General features: G+C 38.6%; 1 protein-coding gene and 1 long non-coding RNA gene across 3 annotated transcripts in view; one reads left to right on the forward strand and one right to left on the reverse strand.

Moving 5' to 3' along the window:
- LOC144019226 (uncharacterized) lies at positions 1 to 20,168 on the reverse strand. Its single transcript, XR_013283608.1, has 3 exons — positions 19,910 to 20,168; positions 193 to 424; positions 1 to 121 (listed from the first exon to the last, which is right to left on the reverse strand). It is a non-coding gene; the product is annotated as an uncharacterized LOC144019226 (long non-coding RNA).
- Positions 19,534 to 21,457, forward strand: part of LOC144019225 (transducin-like enhancer protein 1) — a 26,941-nt gene continuing 25,017 nt past the window's right edge. For both annotated transcript variants that reach the window (XM_077522150.1, XM_077522151.1), the window contains exon 1: positions 19,534 to 20,195. In XM_077522150.1, the coding sequence (XP_077378276.1) occupies positions 20,172 to 20,195 (24 nt within the window). In that variant the 5' untranslated portion in view covers positions 19,534 to 20,171. The remainder of the gene's footprint in view (positions 20,196 to 21,457) is intronic.

Genomic DNA, 21,457 nt, shown 5'->3' on the forward strand with positions numbered 1-21,457 from the left:
GGACTCTCTGTACTGCAGCACCTCTCTTGCACTGGTGAGCATGAACTCCTCCACGCTACTGAATGGGAGCATAAGTTTGTACTTCCGTCCGTACAATTGATCTTCCTTTCTTAGCCCTTGGCTATGGACACAGAAAATATCGTACATGAATGGGGCCAACAGAATACGCGTGAGGATGGCACTTTTGCTTACCTATCCAGTTCTTGTACTGCCATTTTGATGCATTTGGTGTCTTTCAGGGAGCATTTAAACACTTCGCCCAGCTCTTCGTGGCTTGTCTGAAATAGATGGTACTTTTGCACCTTTGAGGAAAAAGCGGACAGTCTGGCCCTTTTCCCTTCCCACATGATTGAGGACCTTGATTTTTGTTTTGAAGCTCATTTGGAACCATCAGATGGGCTTCTCCAGACTTTCAGCAGCCAACCTGGTAATATTTGGACACAGTGAAGTCATCCATCAATGCCAATATTGATGGTTGGTGAACTACTGGTTTGGATAAGGGACCTCCACATTCACATTTTTTCATGGAAAAAAATCATTTTTTTGAGGAAAAAATAGTTGATTCTTCAAGAGACTTTTGAACAAAATTATATATTTAGAAAAAGCACTAATTTGTTTGGAAAACAGTACATTTTTGGAGAAGGAAGTTTCATTTTTGGGAACATTTTGGAGCAATATGTAATTATTAAAAAAAAATAGAACTGCAAAAAGAAGCATTTTAAAGAACAAACGTTACATTTTTCAACTGTTTAGGAAAATATCTTATTTTTCAAGGAAAAATAGTCAAATTTTTGCATTATTTTGACTTCTTTTTTTTTTGGTTTTTGTTTTGTTTTGTTTTGTTTTCTACTCGGCTGAGTGGTTAGCATGGCCGCCTCCCATTTCTGAGGACTCGGGTTTGAGTCCAGGCTCGGGCCTTCCTGGGTGGAGTTTGCATGTTCTCCCCGTGCCTGCGTGGGTCTTCTCCGGGTACTCCGGTCTCCTCCCACATTCCAAAGACATGGATGGCAGGTTAATTGGGCGCTCCGAATTGTCCCTAGGCGTGCTTGTGAGTGTGGATGGTTTTTCGTCTCTGTGTGCCCTGTGATTGGCTGGCGACCAGTTCAGGGTGTACCCCGCCTACTGCCGAGAGCCAGCTGAGATAGGCTCCAGCACCCCCCGTGAACCTTGTGAGGAATAAGCGGTCAAGAAAATGGATGGATGGATGTTTTCCACTCACTCACACAAACACTCACACAAACAAACGTGGTCTCCCAGGCGGGGAAGCAAACGCATGCCAACCAGCACCGAAGGCAAGTGACGGTTTGTTATTTTGACATTTTGAAGGGGTCCCTCAAAACAAATTAATCATTGTGTCTATTTGCGACCAAATTTTAACTGCTTGTATTAGACAGACGAGTGCTTCTTCATCATGAAACATACTGGAAACATGTTTTCCATTTGGCACCACGAACATACATCAGCAGTGTTTGCTGACTTTTTGCAGCCTCTGTTGCTCACAGCAAATCTGCCCATCAAATGTAATAGTCACACACAGACGGATTTCAGGTATATTCAACATGTATTGGATTGTGATGCCTGTGGGCAATGTGGTGATCTAGCGGCTCTCACCTTGTGGGTATCGTTAAAATTTTAACAATATTGCTCATCGATCCAGTACTTCGGGAATATTCTTATCTGTATTTGTTTTTTTTGTTTATAAAACCATAGAAACAACAATTTACAGAAAAATAAATGGTTTGACCAAATAACTCTCATCCTGTTATATAAACAGTTAATGGCTATCGTAGTTGACATCAGTCAGATTTACTGGCTGGCGCGGGTCGAATTGAAATCTTCACCAGGATGCACACGACAACAAAATTTGGCAAATTTCTGAGGATGTTAGTCCCCAAAAACTTGATCGTGTTGCCAGCCTATTAATAATAAGAAGCAAATCAATTCTAAGATGGCAGTAATACTTTCTTTCACAGTAAAACTCATAAGACATGCTGTCATGTGTTTCACTGCTGATTTGCAGCTTATTTACGATCATCATTGGGATTCTCACAGTTTTAAGAAGCAGAGCAAAAAGATTATTGTGGCAAAAAAAAAATAGTGAATCAATTCTTTAAGCCACGGACCCGGCGCTTATCGTCATTCGCCTCAAAGCCGAACACAAGGGCTCTTTGTTCAGCCGTGCACAGATCGGTTGATTGCGTCACGTAAGTCTTCGTGAACTTTGTCGGCCATGTTGCTATTTTTTATTTTTTTTTTACCTGTGCCGCTCACTCTCCGCAGCATTTCAGAGAGCAAGCTAAAGGCACTAAACCTGAGACAGTTTAGTCTAAGGTCGCACTTAGAACAAGCTGTAGAAAATCACTTTGGAGCAGTTATAATCCTTCCTCTCCACTTCCTGTTTTGATTTTTTTTCATGGCTGCGTTTCCATGTATCGTTTACATGACATCTCTTGCGTGACGACCTTCGGCGGGGGAATTTTTTCTTATTACTTCCACAGGGCATTCATTTGAAATATTAAGCAAGGCAAGTGTTCAGGTTTTGAGTTGTTAATTGCTTAGTTTGCTTATGCAAAAATTGCGTAACAGAACTCAAATCAATTTTGTAGAGTACTGATCCAAATATAAGAACCATTCAAGTTTTGAGCATAAGAATCCTCTCCAAAATTAAATTTTGTAAGAGGTTTTCTCTTCTTGAATTGAAACGACACAATTTTATAGTTTCGAATAATAATATTGTTAATTTAAAGAGGGTTTTTTTTATGATTCCCCCAAATATTTGGTTTCATGTTTTAAAAATAATTAAAAAAAAAGTTGTCTCGTTTTTTTTTAAATATAAAAAGTTACGATTTTTCCTTTAAAAAGTTTTTTATGTTTATTTTTTTTTCTGAGATCACTAAAATATATTGAATATACTCAAAATCATTTAAATATTTTTTTAATTTTATTAAATTTAATTTTTTAATTTTAATTTTAATTTTTTAATTCCCCCCCAAATTGTCTAAAAATGTTATTCAATGTTTTTAAAGAATTTTCGCCATATTTGGTTTGAATTTTAAAAAACAATTTTATTTTTTTTTTATAGATTTTTAAGTACAAATGTCAATTCCAATAAAGTTGGGGTGTTGGTGTGCATAAATAAAAGCAAAATACAATGATATGAAAATCCATTTTAAACCATATTCAGTGAATACGCTAGAAAAAAAACAAGATATTTAATGTTCAAGGTGATGAACTTTATTTATTTTTTTAAATATATATTTAAAAAAAATATTCATTCATTTTGAATTTGGCACTTAAGCAGAACTTAGTAATGTGCTCTGCGACTGAGTGGTGACCATTTCAGGGTGTAGTCTGCCTTTTGCCCGATGATGGATGGATGGATGGATGGATGGATGGATGGATGGATGGATGGATGGATGGATGGATGGATGGATGGATGGATACATTTTGCACATTACCTGCTAACCCCAGGTATTTACTTGTTAAGAATAGAAACAAAATGAAAGTAACACAATTTTCTTCTGTTCGAGCACTATAAAATACAGCATGTGAAGTAAACAATTCGTTATTTCATTTTATATGATAACATTTTCATTGTGAAAGGGTTGGTGCAATAAATCCATAAATAACACATATTGAAGCCATAATTTATCCACGATTAAGAATAATGCTTGTGAAATTGAAGTATGCAGAATTCTTTTTATCCTTTTATGTCAGATACTGCAATTCCAACATCGAGACAAATTATTCTGGAAATTTCTGTGTGATGGCAGATTTGCTTTTCTATTTTCCAAGAGGTATCAATAAGCAGAATTGTAAAGCAAGCAAACAAACAATTCATAGGAATCTAATTACTGGGAATCTAAACAACAACAAAAAACAGCTTTTGATTCCCATCCCCTATTGACCGCAAATCCTTCTTGCATGGAGGCAACAACATCAAACAATTCTCCTAAAATAAGGGCATGGATAGACAATATGTTGCTTATTTACAGTTAATCTGTTGCTGTTGCCATTCATGCGTCATGTTTCACATTCTGCCTCATGAAATCTCAATCCATCAATCAAGATCTCACACATATTTGCTTTCAAACTTAACGAGTAAAAGTAAAAAGGAGAAAAATAAACAAATGTGTTCTCCTCTCTTCCCTATCCATGTGTCTGCTTTCAATTCCCGTCAATATCCTGTTGGAACCAGAAAGACGACCGGTCTGCTTCGTGGCTAATCGCTGCCGTCAGGCCACATCTCCCGGAACATCCTGATTGGTCAGCGTTATCCGACCTTGTTAAATCTATCAGGGTTTCAAGCGCGGGCGAGCTCCCACGCTGGGCGCCACATGAGCCCCGAGTCCGTATTTAAACGCCCTGAGATCCCCCGAGCAGATAGGAGGCTAGTTGTTACACGCTAAGCTCCTCTAATAGATTTAGCATCGATCTGTAAAGTGGCTCAAAGGGTCACCAAAAAAAACCCACACAAGAAATGAAGATTACCCACTGAGCCCTGCATATTGCTAACCAAAACAGCAACAAATTAAACAGCCTCTCAGATTAATCAAACTGTGTGGCATTACTGTATGTTGTCATGCAGTATTAAAAAGAATGCTATTGTTCATAAACTCTGATCTTATTTTAGCCACTGAGAACTAATGGGATTTTTTTTTTTTTTTTTTTTTTGTAGCGGAGATATGATTTTTTTTTTTTTTTTTTTTTTTTAATTACTGCAATAAAATGCATATTTTGGCAAGGGAACTTTTTTTTTTTTTTTTTTTGCCTTACTAGAATAACGTGTAATTGCCTATCCACTACAGTAGGTGGCAGTGCTGCTTAGTTCTGATTAGCTCTGCAATATTTTCATCTCCCTGGGTGGGGTGCAACAACCCTTGAGAAGCACTGCTATATATTTAAACACGCTTAATCATTTCCCAACGGTCACAAAAGCAGAATTAGACATTTTTCTTACAACCGAACCACCACCACTAAAAGGTATGCTCACATATTACAGGAGGGTCAACCCATTACATACACTCCTTAATTATGTTTAGACGTCTGAGTGTGTGTGTGTGTCTATCTTTATCTTGAGTACGTGTGGGATCTCAGTTGTGAATTAACGGCATTAGCGATTACTTCAAGGGGGTCACAAGAGTCTCACTGTCTAAGCCCTTCTCTTGGATTAACACTACAATCAAGGAGAATGTACACACGCACACACATTAGTGAGGGGTTGCTACTGAACCTAACAACTACTGCTATTACTGCTGCTTATCTTACATCCACCCCCAAAATCCAGAAAGAAACTCCTAAACTGTAAATCGCCTTTACAGAATATCGAATATAAATGACTAATGAACACTAACCTTGACTCAAGATTCTTGAGGCAAGATGGAGGAACCGTTTTCACTCTTTGTTATGACTTTCTTGAATTCTGTTGATTCTCGCCTCCTTTATCAAATGGTGAGTGCTGGAACTTTCTGTTATGTTGTGTAAAAAAAGTGCTCAACAGATTGTGAGGTGTACTCCACAATACAAGCTTTCATTAAAAACTCAAGATGATGGAGCTCGGCTACACATGGGCAAGATCAACATAACATCCTGTCAAAGGGTTTCAAAATAAAAGCACACACAACAACACATTTTCACTAACACTTTCTTTGGCCCCATGGTAGCTTAACATTCACACAAAATATCTGTCTTAGCCTATATAATCTATAACATATATGTTACTGCTAAATAAGTGACCAAAAATTGTGGTGAAACTGTGTTATTATACTGTGTTGTTACATGGGTGTTTCTGAACATACCAGGAGGCTTCCCTTAAATACTTGATAAAAGCTTTTTACACAACTTAAGAAATGCAGAGAAATTGCGGAATGTGCGATTCCAGCAAATAAATAGTTGTAAAAAAAAAAAAAACATTTTGGAAAAAAAGGGTGTATATATGCAAACTGTGGCAAAATAGTGACAACCGCCCCCCCCCCCCCCCCCGCCCCAGACCCCCCAAAAAGCCAATAACCAAATTGTGTAAATACTAGAGCATACAAAAACTATGATTCCACTGCATTTTATTTTATTATTCACCAACAAATCTGTTTTTGAGCTTTTGATATAGACCCTTCCAGCTTACGTCACCGCTTAGCTTCCGCTGCGCCTCCCGGAGGGCAAACATCCCATAACAAATGAATGTAGAGAGCTTGATTTTCGGCGAGCATTTTCGTTAAAAAATGGGAAATATGTCAAGTGTCACAAAAAAACGTCCCGAGTAGGACACTACATGACTGCGACTCATTGAAACCAGCTGTTTGGAGCCGCTAGCTACAAAAAAGGAGTTTGTTGGTAGGCAAAGTGGAAGCGGAAGCTTAAGGTATGTTGTTTTTACTTGAAACAGTACGTCGATCACTACTTTCATGGTGTAAATTGTCATTCATTACATCGACTGTGTCCGGATATACTCGTCTTGCTATATCGAAGTTTTCAAGCTATCTTAGCTTGCTAGCTGCTAACAAACAAATTGACGCCCTGCCCTCCACCGCAAGGGGCGCACTTAAACATGACATCACACTGGAAGGGTCTATATGACATAAATGAATATATGTGAGATAGATGACTAAAACACAATAAAACATTGTCGTAAATATATTTTCACGAATCAATTGTAAGGAAAACAAATAAATGAACGCAACAAATATTATGGGATTCATGAAAATGAGGCTCGATTCGTCTGAAGAGACTCTACTTTGTCCAACAAAGCCCTAAGAAGATATCTTTGTTCCCCTTTTTTAACACACACACACACCTGATGACTGTGAAAAGCATGCAGTTGTAGATCACTGGGCAACAAGCGAGATACTAAAAAGCAGCAAGAACAAAGAGAATGCATTTCAAGAGGCGTCGTCATACTGTAAAATGCAGAAGCTACAAATCAGTGGTGACTTTTCTCCCGACTTTCAAACATAAAAGACGCGTCGAGTGCGCTTGAGAGCCGCCGCCATTTTACTTTCTGTTTCATCCTTGCTTAAAGCGAGGACAAGAGAGGCTGCTTCAAAGGGAATGGAGTGATGGAGGGAATGAAAATAGAGAGAAACAAGGCAGATTTGATATCAACTTTGACTCGCCCACGTTTGTTTGTTTTTGTTTTGTTTTGGATTCTGCTTTCCATACATTTTAGACCAGTGATCCCGAACCAGTGTGTTGTAACACACTTCACTATCACATTGACGCTTTTCTTTAGCTTGTCCATAGTGTTTCCCATTCCATACTAGCATGAAGCTAGCAAATTTAAAGGGAAATGTTATGTGATTTCTTTAAATACACGTTATTATTATTATGTCCGTTTAGTGTGGCACTAAGATAAACATCTTTAAGCATCTTTTGTTTCATTTTGTCTTTGGCTTTTTGCACAATTTCACCATAAAACTGGTAATGGAACTAAATGATTAGCACATTAAAAATTTTTGGCCAGACACGCATGACTATAAAACCCAAAACAAACTAAATGCTTGTCTCTGCAAGTGTGTTTTGCTTTGCTTTGACTTTTTTGATCACCGCAGAACAGAGCAAATGATCAAACAAAGTGTGCAGAAAACTATAAAACATGCGCCAGAGTTTTTATCTCCATTTGTATTTACTTTTTTCCCCGCTAATTTGTGCGGTGTGCCACATTGAGAGCTGCTTAGACTATTTTGGTGACGTATTTCGCTCCACTTGCTTTGTTTGTAAAGAGAGAATTCCTGTTGTGGCCCATTTGGGTTGTAAAATGATGAGCATTGCGGTCCAGTACGAAACAATGTTATTTGCGTCTGAGCTCCATCTGTTGACATGATGTCTTCATCACGACGGCTTTGAGTGCAATTAAAATGATTTATTAGGTTTGGTGTCTTTGTGATATGACACAGGCCTTGTTCTTCACACGCACACAACTCTGTCAATGGCATCGCACAGTGCTGCTGTTGTTGTTTTTTTGCTCAGCGCACATCTGCTGTCAATAAATGTCTCCAATGGTAACTGCATGTGTGAGAACGTAGTAACCCGCTGTTCTCCACAGGCCATTATTACGGACGGGGCAGACATTATGTATGATGTGGTGGTATCTCGGCTTACAAGTGACTCAACTTACGAGTTTTTTTTGTTTTGTTTTTTTTAGATATGTGTGGACGATTTGTATGTCTGATGCTGTTCTATTTATGGTAAAGTAGCAGTTGTTTAAAGGTTTATAAATACTGTAATGTCTATGCTAATTTCTGTTAGATTGCCTCTGGTGCTTTACATTAGAATTAAGCTAGCAGGCTTTCGTTCGATGAAATTATACGGTTTGACAGAGCATTATGTTGTCTAAAGGTTAACAGTCATTTGTTTTTAATGTTTTCACTTTAAGAAAAAACTTCAGCTGGTACATATACAGGAAATAGCGTGAAGCAAGCCTTGCCTCTTATTTGGAAAACTGTAAATATGAACAAACATGCTGATATATTATTATTATTATTATTATTATTATTATTATTATTATTATTATTATTATTATTATTATTATTATTATTATTGTTGTTGTTGTTGTTGTTGTTGTTGTTGTTATTTTTATTATTATTATTATTATTATTATTATTATTATGTTCACACTGCAGGCAAATGTGACCCAAATCTGATTTTTTTTTTTTTCAAAAATGTGACCAGTATCTGACTATTTTATGTCTGTCTCAACAGCTCAATTCCGTTTATTTATTTATTTATTTTCATTTCAGACACTTTCAGATGTGGTCCTAGATCGGATACGTATGACAATTTTTGCAATGTGACCTCGGTCAAAAAGGCCAGGTCGCCTATATCTGACCTCTACATCATCAAATGTCCAATATGCGGAGCCGTGCGGGCGGGGGAAGTACTCGGAAGGCGTATGTGACTCTGCAAAGCTGTTTTAAGTAACAGATGTGACTTTATATTTGACTTTAATTTAACCCCACTTGAAGCATGAAGCATAAAGTTGACAATTGTTGTGAATTGTGATATTGGTAATTTAGCCACACATACTATTACGTGCGGTAATGACGTGACGTCATCTTTAATAGACATCTAAAGGCAGGAGCTCGAAAAGGGTCATTTTCCCGTATATTATTTCTACCTCGTCCCGCATTGCTCCTCTGTAGATATGTGATGAAAAAAAGATGAGCCCCGGTGACGGACTTATAAAAGTCCATGTCGCTGGAACATACGTATTTACTTTCGCAAACACAACATTGTGAGTGACGTCTCTTCTTCTGCGCACGCGGGTCACTTTGCAGACGCCCTGCAGACGGGCTGAGGTCGCAATTATGTACACACAGAAAAAATTGGATTTGACCAAAAAAATCCAAACTGAGCATTAAGGCCTGCAGTGCTCTCCATACCTTAGCCAAAAGGCTGAGAAGTAAATACAGTACAGGAGTTCCCCATTATCTTCTAGTGTTGTTTGTTTGCATTCTGAGTGAGATGGTCAATCAAATGCAGCGTGGTTTTCACAGTAATTGGGCCAACATGCTCATTGGGCTTATTCCAAGTAAAACAGATAATATGCGGCGGTGCGGGGGGGCGGGGGGGGATATGTCATATCAGGAGGAATATATCAAGTAAGAAAAGCGGCCATCGGGCTCCATCTGGACTCGATGGTGTGTGCAGCGGTTCTGCTCCACATGTTGCCTTTGATATGCTCACAGCTGGATCCGTTCAAAGTCAGGTTTTGTGGTCTGTGTGTGCGTACGCGTGTGTGTGAGCGTCTGAGTGATTAGATGTGTTAGGCCCCTTTTTACGTGTGTGTACTTGAGTTCCACACTGTGTCACTTCCTAGTTGACTTCTTGCAACACCAGCACATGCACGCACACGCACACACTCACACACGTGTTTCCCATTTAGCTTTTTTTTAATTTCCCTCCTTCTCCCCTTTTCCTCTTGGCTGTTTAAACAGCCGGCGAGCTGCCTGTAAAAGCCCTGATCTGTTTACATGATAGGCTGCCCGGTGCGAAGCTGTTTAATGCTCTCTCATAAATTATACAAGAACTCTCAGCACGCTGGGTTTGAATGAGCACCACGCCGGGCCACCGACCCACACCAGAAAACTGGTTTCGCATAGCTACGAGATCTGATACAGGCCTGGGACTGTTATTTCCTGTGGTAGAACTATTAAGTACTGTATTTTCAAGTAATAATAAAAAAAAATCAATGTTTTGAAAGCATTTCCCCTGTTTCCCCTAACAAATCCCCTTATTAAAGTATCTTCAAAGTAAAAAAATAAATAAATCTATTTTTAAAAATCTTAAAAATAATAATAATAAAAAAATTTGGTTTAAAAACAAAAAACAAAAAATAATTTGGGTCTAAAATGGACCACTACCCTTTTTTTTATTTGTACAAAATGAGCCAATTTTTGGGGGTTATTTTATAAAAAAAATTTTTTTTTTTTTTTTTTTTTTGTGTGTTTTGTGCAAAACAAGCCGTAAATTTGTTTCACATTGACCCAATTGTTTTTTTTTTGTTGTTTTTTTTTTGGCTGGTTGTTTTGCACAAAACAAGCCAGAAATTTGTTTCACATTGACCCAATTTTTTTTTTTTTTTTTTTTTGGTTGGTTGTTTTGTGCAAAACAAGCCGGAAATTTGTTTCAAATTGACCCAATATAGTGGCTCAGTTCATTTTGGCCCAAATAGTTATTTTTTATGTTATTTATTTATTTATGTATTTATTTATGTATTTATTTATTTTTTTTTGGGGGGGGGGGGGTTGTACAAAACAAGACGGAAATTTGTTTCACATTGACCCAATTTTTTTGTATTTTTTTTTGGTTGGTTGTTTTGTGCAAAACAAGCCGGAAATTTGTTTCAAATTGACCCAATATAGTGGCTCAGTTCATTTTTGACCCAAATTGTTTTTTTTTTTTTTTTTTTTTTTTTAACCATGGACCAAGCTACTATTATACATCCATCCATTTTCTTGGCCGCTTATTCCTCACAAGGGTCGCGGGGGGTGCTGGCGCCCATCTCAGCTGGCTCTGGGCAGTAGGCGGGGGACACCCTGGACCGGTTGCCAGCCAATCGCAGGGCACACAGAGACGAATAACCATCCACACTACTATTATACATATTATTATTTTTTTTTGGGCGGGGGTATTTTTACAAAATGAACCTTTTTTGGGGGTTGTTTTGTGAAAAACAACTTGTAAAGGTATTTCAAATTGACCCAATATAGTGGCTCGGTGCATTTTTTACCCAAATTAGGAATTCATGTATGTATGTATTTTTTAAGTGTTCACAATTATGTATTGAAAAAATTCCCACTAGCTAATTTTTTTTCAAGTATTTCTGGAAAGCATTCAGAAAAAAACATCTAAAATAATTTTGAGAGTTTCAAAAAAGAAACTTGTTTTTAATTACATGAAGCATATTATAAGTACAGTATCAAAAACTTATTAAAAAAAAAAAACATCTCCATATGTAAAATATTTGATTTTCCAAACCGCATTTTGAATTTTATCCCAAACCGTAAAGACACATTAAAATAGTTTTTCAGTTAATTAATTTAATTTAATTTTAGCTGGGAAATCATCCAATATAGTATGCGATGGACTGATTTCATGTGATATAAACTACATGTTGTGATTTTTGTCCCTGTAGGGCTCACAAGACTTATTGTGCTTGAAGTAATTGCTGTTGTGCAGTAGTTGTTGGAATCCCTTTTTCAACCCAAAAACTGCCAAACTGTTTGGTTTTGCTTCGCTCACATGGAAATAAAGTGTAATAAAAACATAACTCACTATCACACTCCTTGAAATTCTTGTAGCGCAGTTTCTCTATGGCGATAAAATCATAATTACATTAGTCACAGTCTTAGATAAGGAACATAATCTAAAGTTTTGAACTTGTTATTTAAGGTTACGCATTCCAAATTGTTCGGTGAGATAAGATCTGGCGAAATTTGCTAATGGCGTAGGAGTGAAAGTAATCCATACGCATTGTTGTATTGTCATAATCGTCCAAGAGGACATCACCAGAAAACTCAAGCCAGCAAATTTTTTACCTTTGAAAATAGTATCACAAGCCTATGTTACCACTTTTTCTCCCATGTTGCAACTGCACCAATGTAGATTGGCGGGATGAGGTCGATCTGGAAATTTTGTGCCTTTGAATGTAGTACCACATGCTTTATTTACACCACTTTTGAAACATTTTCCACCTGTTTTCCCTGTCACTATTCTATATAAACAGCGCCCACACAGAATGGGGGATGAAGTTGACCCGGGATAGAACTTTGACAAGCTTGACCACCACAAAAATCGTGTGAATGCATTCACTGTCTCCCAGCATTCATATTATTATGCTTATGGCGTTTGATTATAGTATTAGTGAAAAACATGTGATGTGACAGGCGCGTGCAATGCAAAGCATAATTCATGCGTGTCAGTGACATTATGTGTGAGCCTGAAGCTGATGTTCTGTGTAGATCAACACTGCACAGGAATCAGACACGTCCATGTGACATGGCCGTTTACTGATAGGATTTTGTGTAGCGTGTGATGTAGTGGCTCACATGATAGTGGCTTCAAAGATATAGTGTGTGAAATAACCCTCATCTGGCTCTGATGAGGATCGCTAAATAGTGTGACATTGCAGCAGGACAAAACATAGTAGACAAACACAACAATAACAATAAACAACATTCCTATCGCGGCGACTATTCTGTCAACCATTCACATGGTCGCATGCAATAAAACTTTGACATCGGAAATTTGATACCTCACATAATATATAACAAAGTGAGCGTTTGCTGTTAGTCATAATAATAATCTAAATAATTTGGGGGGGTTCTGTCGACCAATCAGTGGGTCAGACCGTAAGACCATGATTAATTAGCTCAACCCTGGACTAGCGTACCATACTTTTAAAATAAATAAATAAATAAAAATAAATAAATAAATAAATTAATAAATTGGTCGAGTGGTTAGCACGTCCGCCTCCCAGTTCTGAGGACTTGGGTTCGAGTCCAGGCTCCGGCCTTCCTGGGTGGAGTTTGCATGTTCTCCCCGTGCCCGTGTGGGTCTTCTCCGGGTACTCCGGTCTCCTCCCACATTCCAAAGACATGCATGGCAGGTTATTTGGGTGCTCCGAATTGTCCCTAGGTGTGCTTGTGAGTACGGATGGTTGTTCGTCTCTGTGTGCCCTGCGATTGGCTGGCAACCAGTCCAGGGTGTCCCCCGCCTTCTGCCCAGAGCCAGCTGAGATAGGCGCCAGCACCCCCCGCGACCCTTGTGAGGAATAAGCGGTACAGAAAATGGATGGATGGATGGATGGAAATAAATAAATTTAAAAAATTTAAAAAAAAGCCTACCATACTGGACTTTTGGTGCTCGGAACGTTTGACAGAAGTATTGCATAGCACATCCCCAACTAAGCTGAATTTTACAGCTAAGTGGCTTCAAATACTCTCAAACTGTTCAAATTGTTAACCCAGCATTTTTTTGCCTTTGGGTTTCATTAGAATGTCGCTTTTCAGGCAGTGTATGAGTTAACAATTTTCACCTTTTTTCCCCCGTATCAGGCACTGGAATTAAAGTAAAGTAAAGTAAAGTCCATTTCTACATTAAAAAAAAAATAAAAAATACTGACCACTAGAACCAAGGGACAAAATCAGCCTGCCAATTTTCAACCTTCAGATGTAATATCTGGAGCCCCTTTTACGCCACCCTTTAGTGGTATTCGCTTTTTGGGGGGGGGAAATGATACTAACACAGAATTAGGCTGTAAAATCTAACAATTTTCCTCTTTGTGTGTTAGTATCACAAGCTCAGTTTAGATTGCCCGTAAAAGCTGTCTTTAGTCCAGAAATGTTCCGCCTTTGGTGATAATATCAGAAACCCTTTTCTACTGCTTGTGAAAGCTGCTTTATTTTCATGGTTGCTGTTATGTATAAACAACACTGATATTGAATGTGGGGACAACGCTCATCAAGCAATTTTACACCTTCAGAGGTTGTATAACAAACAAAACAAAACAAAAACAAAAAACGAAACATGCGTAACATGAAAAACAGATTTTAGAAACTGTCTGTTTGGATCAACTCTCTGTACCAAATACATTAACAACTAGTAATAAAATACCCCTCAAAAGCAATGGCAGATAATTTTAAAGAAAGATCCCTATATAAAATTTGGCCCTCTTACACTTCCTGTATGGTACAGTGATTAGGTTTCACATCATGTGAACAGAAAAAAGCCCAATCGGCACACATGCATGCAGTAAGCCAGGGGTGTCCAAACTACGGCCCGGGGGCCATTTGCGGCCCACCGTCCATTTTTCAGTGCCCCTTGACATACTCAACTCAATTCAAGTTTATTTATATGCTAAAAATGGCATTTGACTCAGTTCAAATAAAATAAACAAAACCAAAGTGTTTGGAGATGGTCAAAGTCAGAAGGGAGGGTATCGAAAAACAGGTGCCATTAAAGGTTATTTTAGTTAACTAAAACTAATGAAAAAAACTAAAACTAAAATTTAAAAAACAATATTGTTACAGAAATAAAAATAAAAACGAAAACTAACTGAAACTTTTATGTTTACAAAACTAACTAAAACTAACTATAATTCTAGGAAACATGTCCTTCATTTTAGTCTTTGGTAATTAATTTAATGTATGAGCCTTTGGGGATGATTTTAAATGTGATTTTTAGTAGATTTATTTTGATATAAACCGTATGTAATAAGGACGATTGACAATGTGTCACACAGAAGTGACGTCATCTAGCAGCAGCCAATAGAAAAAGCACCTTCAGATGACGTTGCGCCCATGGTGTTTTTTAAATATTGCGCACAAGTAATACCCATTTAAAAAACAAAAAAAAACAAAAAACCTAATACTAATACTGAAACTAACAAACAAACCTAAAACTAAGCATTTTTTTAAAGAACTAAACTAATAAAAACGAACATAACCACCCTGAAAACTAATAAAAACTAACTAAAATGAAAAACTCCAAAACTCTAATAACCCTACTGCCATATTACAAATAAATTGGTTTATATAATGTTGCATTTTTTTTTTAAATATGCAAAAGCTCAAATAAATTATTTGTACAATTTTTAGCACTAAACACAATTTCTCTCCATAACATTATGTGGCCCTTGCGTCCTTCTGATTTTCTGTATGTGGCCCTCAAATGAAAAAGTTTGGACACCCCTGCTAAGTGTTACAGGTGTGGGCGGAGCTTAAGTTATTCAAATGATGTCCATTTAAAAAAAACAAAAAAAAAAACCTGAAGAGTCACAACAAAACAAAAGCACGGCTCAGCTTCAACCTCCATGCAAATCATCATCTGTCGACACACAACACGCACACACACGTTTGTATAGAAGTTCACACACAAACACGGGGATCACGCCGCAAAGCAGCTCGTTCAAGTCATTATCTGTTAGAGCCTCTTATGTCCACTCCAGGCCCGATGAGCGGGTCAGCGCTAAAACAGACACTTCTCCCCCTCTGTAAAAACAAAGCCTCCCGCCGTTTGTTTTTTCAGCCCGCTAAATCACAACGAAATGGGGGGGCATGATTTGCAAACCAAATGAGGCTCGTATGGCTTCTTGTCCCTTATCCAAAGCAGGGGCTAATTGTGTGCTTCTCCCACTCCAAAACAAATGACTCCAAAGCCGAGAGCGAGACACTCCTGGAATGAATAAAGGGGATGAGCTATTTGTTAAGGAAATTGCGTGAGCTTGTTCACAATTCACTACAGTGTGGCTGGAACACTCTTTCTGCGCCAGTGGTTCTTTTACAAGTACAGCGAACCCACGCCTATTAGCTCTTTTTTTTCTGCGGAACCCATTTTCGGCTATTCATTGAAAAACTCCGCAATTTGCGGGGTTTATTTGTGCCCTGTTAGAACATCTTCAGATGCCACAAGATGAGAGGAAACTAGTAAATTGATGTCTAGGAAGTTTGTTTGTTAGCTTAGCTAAAGTTAGCTTAGCTTAGTTTAGTGTACTTTCTCAACTTTACTGTATTTCTGTGAATACTTTGACCTATGTGTCTTCACCTCCAACCCAAATGAGGACAAGCCCTATGGAAAACAGATGGATATCTCCATGACCTCCACCTAAAACATCGGTTGAACTTCCAGCTGTTAAACTGTGCATATATTTTCGAGGGGTGACATACTGTATATTTGACTTAAACTGGAGGCAGATGTTGCGATTTATCCGTATCGAGCGATATCTTAAAGCAAACGTTCACTCGCGAGCGCAGAAACTCCAATTGAACTTTGCACGTGGCGGTGCCATGTAACCAGATCTTGTGAATTAATAATAATAATAATAAAAATGAGGCACGAGTCAAATATGAATCACATGTCTCTGTGTTAGTGGACGTTATGTAGCGAACAGCATTTCTCCGGTGTCTCTTTCAGGTCAGGTCAGCAACACATTTAGTTTAATTGTTAATGGTCTGAGAGTAATTGCAATACGATTAAGATTATGGGATTAAGACTTCAAGTTAACCGTGAATGGCATACATCATTGGTGGCCAATCCGCGGCCCGTGGGCCATTTGTGGCCAAGTGCATCACCCGTAAAGGCCTAACTGAGCTCATTTGAACTCTGTCGCTAACCAAAAACAGCAACAACTATCTAAGCGTGTCTCAGTAAAATATATGTGTACAAATAAAAATAACATCTTTTCCTGCCAAGAAAAAAAAGTAGTAAGTATAATTGCTTTGGTCATGCTAATTACATGTGAGCCCATTTGAACTTTGCCGCTAACCAAAACAGCAGCACCTACCAAATTATGTAAACTGTTTCTGAATTAAAGTGTGATTACTTGTTGCCTTTATGGCAAAAGTGTCTAAGAACTGACTTTCGTTTAATTGATGAAAGCCTGCTAGCTTATTGCTAACACATAATGCAAAACGCCGAAGATGGGCTAACGAAACTAGCGTCAATGTTGTGGTGATCAAAACCCTTTAACCAATCTGAACGCAAATGATGCAACAATACATGTACAGTAGATAGAATATGACAACCCTCGCAGGCATATATTCTTTATCCTCCAGCTTACTTAGACATGTTTTTACTCTGTACATAATTTGTGTGCACATGTACAGTTTTCTTTGCACCACCGTACATATGTTAATTCATCAGAATTCTCGTTCTCAAGTGGAAATGTGCATAAGCCACGCCCCTATTTCCCTATAAAGGCCATTCGTTTGACGAGAGGTTTAACACAGAACAAGCATAAAAAAAAATGAATTAAGAGCAGCACAAAAAAAAAGTGTGTCTTTAGCCTTCAAATGCCGCAAATAGGTACAAGTGCATATATAACATTGGAAGAAAATCATGCAGCTAGTACTGCTTAGGGATTCGGGAACACCCAGAGAGACAAAATGGGATCAAGGATGCGCAAGCACGCATGCTAACATTAGCTTCGCATGCAGGTCATTGCTCTGCCCGCCGCTACCACCTACTGCACAGCACCTGTGTGTGCGCGTGCGTGTGCGGTGAGAGCTGTGAGGAAAAGGTCACGTCTGGTCGCAGTCAGGAGTCTCTCATATGCACTGGATCAGCCACGGCAGAGGTCAGGGGTCGAGGGGTCGAGCCGCTCTGAGCCAATCACAAGTCAGCATCAGCCTGAGGGGCTTTTTTTTTTTTTTTTTTTTTTTCTTCTCACACGCCAAACTCTTAGACGGGATAAGCAGAACACTTTTTTTATGACACGCATATGCGCCAATGGTGACCCGTTCACTCTGATGTTTGTCACTTAGCAGCCAGTGTGAAGACACACTTGAAAGAATTAGAAGCAAAAAAGAATAAAGTCAAAGAAAAAGAATAGTTTTGTAAATTTCTAAGAAATATAAAGTAATATCATTTTAGGACTTCATCGATCATCATTTTTAGGGGTGTTAAAAACATCAATTTTTGATGGAAATATTCGACAAAACGTCTTACTTAGGGTTAGGGTTCAAACCTTAAACATGGAAGAATGTTATATTAATGGAACATTAAGCTTTAATATTTAATTTCAAAGTTGTTCACACATGAAACAGATTACAACCTGTTTAATACAGTGGGCTCACAGTTATGAGTTATTTTCAGATAAATAAAAAATATCTTTTCATACAAACCTTACAGTGTACATGTACAAGTTACTGACTAGTATTGTCTAAATTTGTGTCAAAAAAATCACAACAATTGACTTATAAATTGGTATCGGGATAAATCGGTATCGAATCGTGACGCGAATCGAATCGTCAGGTACTAGGCAATTCACACCGCTAATAATTTTCAAGAAAAAAGTTATATTATAGAACCTATATATACTATATGACTTTTACTAGAAAAGTGAAAAAAAAATCATTTTAAAAGAATAAAATAACATTTCCAAAGTTGTATTTTTGTTTTTAGAATATACTATAGCAAAAAAAGTCATTTTTACAAGAATGAAATAATTATTTAAGAAATGTATAAATATTATATATTTTTTATTTTAAATTTTTCTGGGCAAAGTATTTTGCAAAGATTTTTTTTTCCAAAAATGTTTGTTTTATGGTAAAAATAGCAATATTATAGGATAAAGTTGTTTCTTTTTTATAAGACAGTGGAAATAGGGGGAAAAATTGGCTTTTTGTTAAAAAAAAAAAAAGCAATATGAGAATAAAGCTGCATTTGTTTTTAATATTGTTGCATTGCTGTGCAATAACAAGTAAATTTGGATTCTGAGGGTAATTTGGAGGGGGGGCAAACAACCCTTTTTAGGATAATAAACTAGTTTTTAATTCGAAAAAATCAGCCAATTATTTTCTTTAAAAAAATCATAATAGAACAAATTTGTTATTTTGTGGAGAAAAAAAAAGTAATACTCTTACAAGAATGAAGTTGTATTTTTCCCTAAGATGAACACTCTTGCACTCGCACTTGCCTGCACAGCCGCACAAGCTTTTCGGATGGTGACAGTTTGACCCTGGAACAGATTAATGCTCCATTTTTTTTCCCTATCGACGGAGAAGGAAATGGCTTCCCTTTGACCTCATAGGTGGGGATGGTGGTCTTCTCCCAAGGGACCCTGACGTTTTATTTAGGATGGGGTGGGGTTGTAACAATTCAGATTAGGCGCTTGAACAAGGAGAAATGCATAATCAAGTGCAATACAATACATTACACATTACATAGATAGATATGGATAGGGGGGAGTTGATTTGTCTTGACACTTGTTAGTGAGGTTTCAAGAAAGTCAGTACTTGTTTGTGTGCGCGCGTGTGCGCGAATGTGTGTGTGTTTGGCCCGATTACTTGCTCGAGCCACGTTACTTTGATTGACAGCCGCAACGACCAGCCTCCCTCCCCGCCCGCCTCTCGCGCCTCACCGAGCGGCTGCTCTCCGATTGGCCACCGCCGGCGATCTCAAGGAGGTCAACGGCCACAAGGAGGGGGGGCGGCGTGCGGCGCGGCGATTGGTCCGAGGCGCGGTCCACCCTCGCGAGCCCCACGTGGAGCGGCGCCTTCGATTGGCTGGCGCGGCCGCTCAGTGGGCAGTCCTCCAGTTTCGGTTAGCACGGAGCGTGAAACCGCGTGAGAAAGTTGCATTGAAGAGGAAACTACAGCCGGACGGCGGACTACTGCTCCGGCCGCCGCCACCGCCGCGTCTTTGGAAGTAGTTGTTATCTAAACTAACATAATATTTCCTGTTTTTTTTGTGTGTGCCTTCACTCGACTGCTATGTATCCGCCATAAGACAGCGGGGAGGTAAATATATCAAAATTAATTCACCGGACGACTCTTCAGTGCAATTCTGGCGAGGATTTTGTTACTGACGGATACTTTTTTTCCCCCCCATTTTGACTCGGAATACAACGGACCAAACCTTACAAAAACAACAACAAAAAAAGCGTGGTGACTACCCAGCCCTTTCCGTTGCTCACCTGATTCTTTTCCGCCTCGAGCTTAATGAGCCGCTCCCCGGTGCTTTTCTGCATGATTTACGTCCAGCACGGCTTGCTTGGCTCCCAAGTGTCGGTCGTCGCGTGGACAGGACGACGGATGGCTTGGTGAACCGGAGCGCCACATCGGCAGCACCGATCTCACCCTCCACCCCCTCCTCCGAGTTTGGTGCATCTCAAGGGGAGCATCGTGACGGAAGCGGGAGGATTTCCCCCCCCAACTTCTCCTCGTCCGGCTGTAACAATGTTCCCCCAGGGGCGACACCCGGTAAGACCCCTATAACCACCCCACGCCCCCCTTTGTTGTTGATCACCTGCCTGTAACATCCTGGCATAGATTGCAACCATATTTCATTGACTAATAATGCTAAATTGCTCATAGAAATGGCAGAAACCTTATTTAATTTGACTATATTTCATTACACCCTGATGCTAAATTGCTAGACTGATAAATGAAGAGCAACAATCATATTTCATTGACTTTTAATGCAAATTGATTCAACTCAACTCAACTGCAGCCACATTCAATTGATTTTTAATACCGATTTGCCCAGACAAAAAGGCCAACATCAACCATATCCATTGATAAGTAATACAAAATTACAAATACAGTCTGGATCGCAACTGCCATATTTCATTGGCTGATATTGTTAAATTTCTAATACAAACAGAAACAACTACATTTCATTGATGGCTAAAGCTAAATGCTAATACAATTAAGGCAGTGGATATTTTGCCGTGACCGGCAACTCTTCTGATAGCACTATTTTGCTGTGTACAGTTCTGATAGGGTCAGTTGCCAGACCGAATCATGCACTGGGCATGGTTCCTGCCTGCTTCACCCACTTGTCTTTTCACAAAGTTTTTCTTTTTCTTTTTTTACCACCTAAGAGGCTGCTACCGGCATTACCAGCCTAACCGTAACCCTCGGAGAATATAGCCAAGAAATTTGTAGTGACCAAAAAAAAAAAAAAAAAAAATGTACAGAGCGGGATTCCAACCTGTGACCCCACATTATCAGGTGACCGCTTCTGCACCACATTCACTGGCGCAAAATTTGTACTTGTTATTCTCGCGCAATTCACGGCAAAACAGCATTAGGTGGCAAGTTGCCAGTCAGGCAAAATATCCACTTAGTCCAATAAATGGCAACAACAACCATATTCCATTGACTGTTAATGCTAAATTGCCAATGCACAGATGAAATACCACATCCAATTGTCGGCTAATGCTAAATTGCTAACAATGTTTAATTAGGTGCGAATGTTAATTGCTAATACAAATGGCAACAAACACATTTCATTGACTTCCTATCACAAATTGCTAAAACAAATACATGTAATGCAAATGGTGAGTCCCATTTCCCTTTGACTACTAATGCTAAATTGCTAATTAAAAACAAAACAAAACACATTTTATTGAACACAAATGTTAATACAGATGCCAACAACACACAGCAGTCATAGCCCTGCCGGACATAAAAAAATTATTGCAAAAACACATTTATTTAATATTGTGGTTACATATTTT

Source organism: Festucalex cinctus, chromosome 5, assembly GCF_051991245.1.
Source record: "Festucalex cinctus isolate MCC-2025b chromosome 5, RoL_Fcin_1.0, whole genome shotgun sequence".
Classification (NCBI taxonomy): Eukaryota; Metazoa; Chordata; class Actinopteri; order Syngnathiformes; family Syngnathidae; genus Festucalex; species Festucalex cinctus.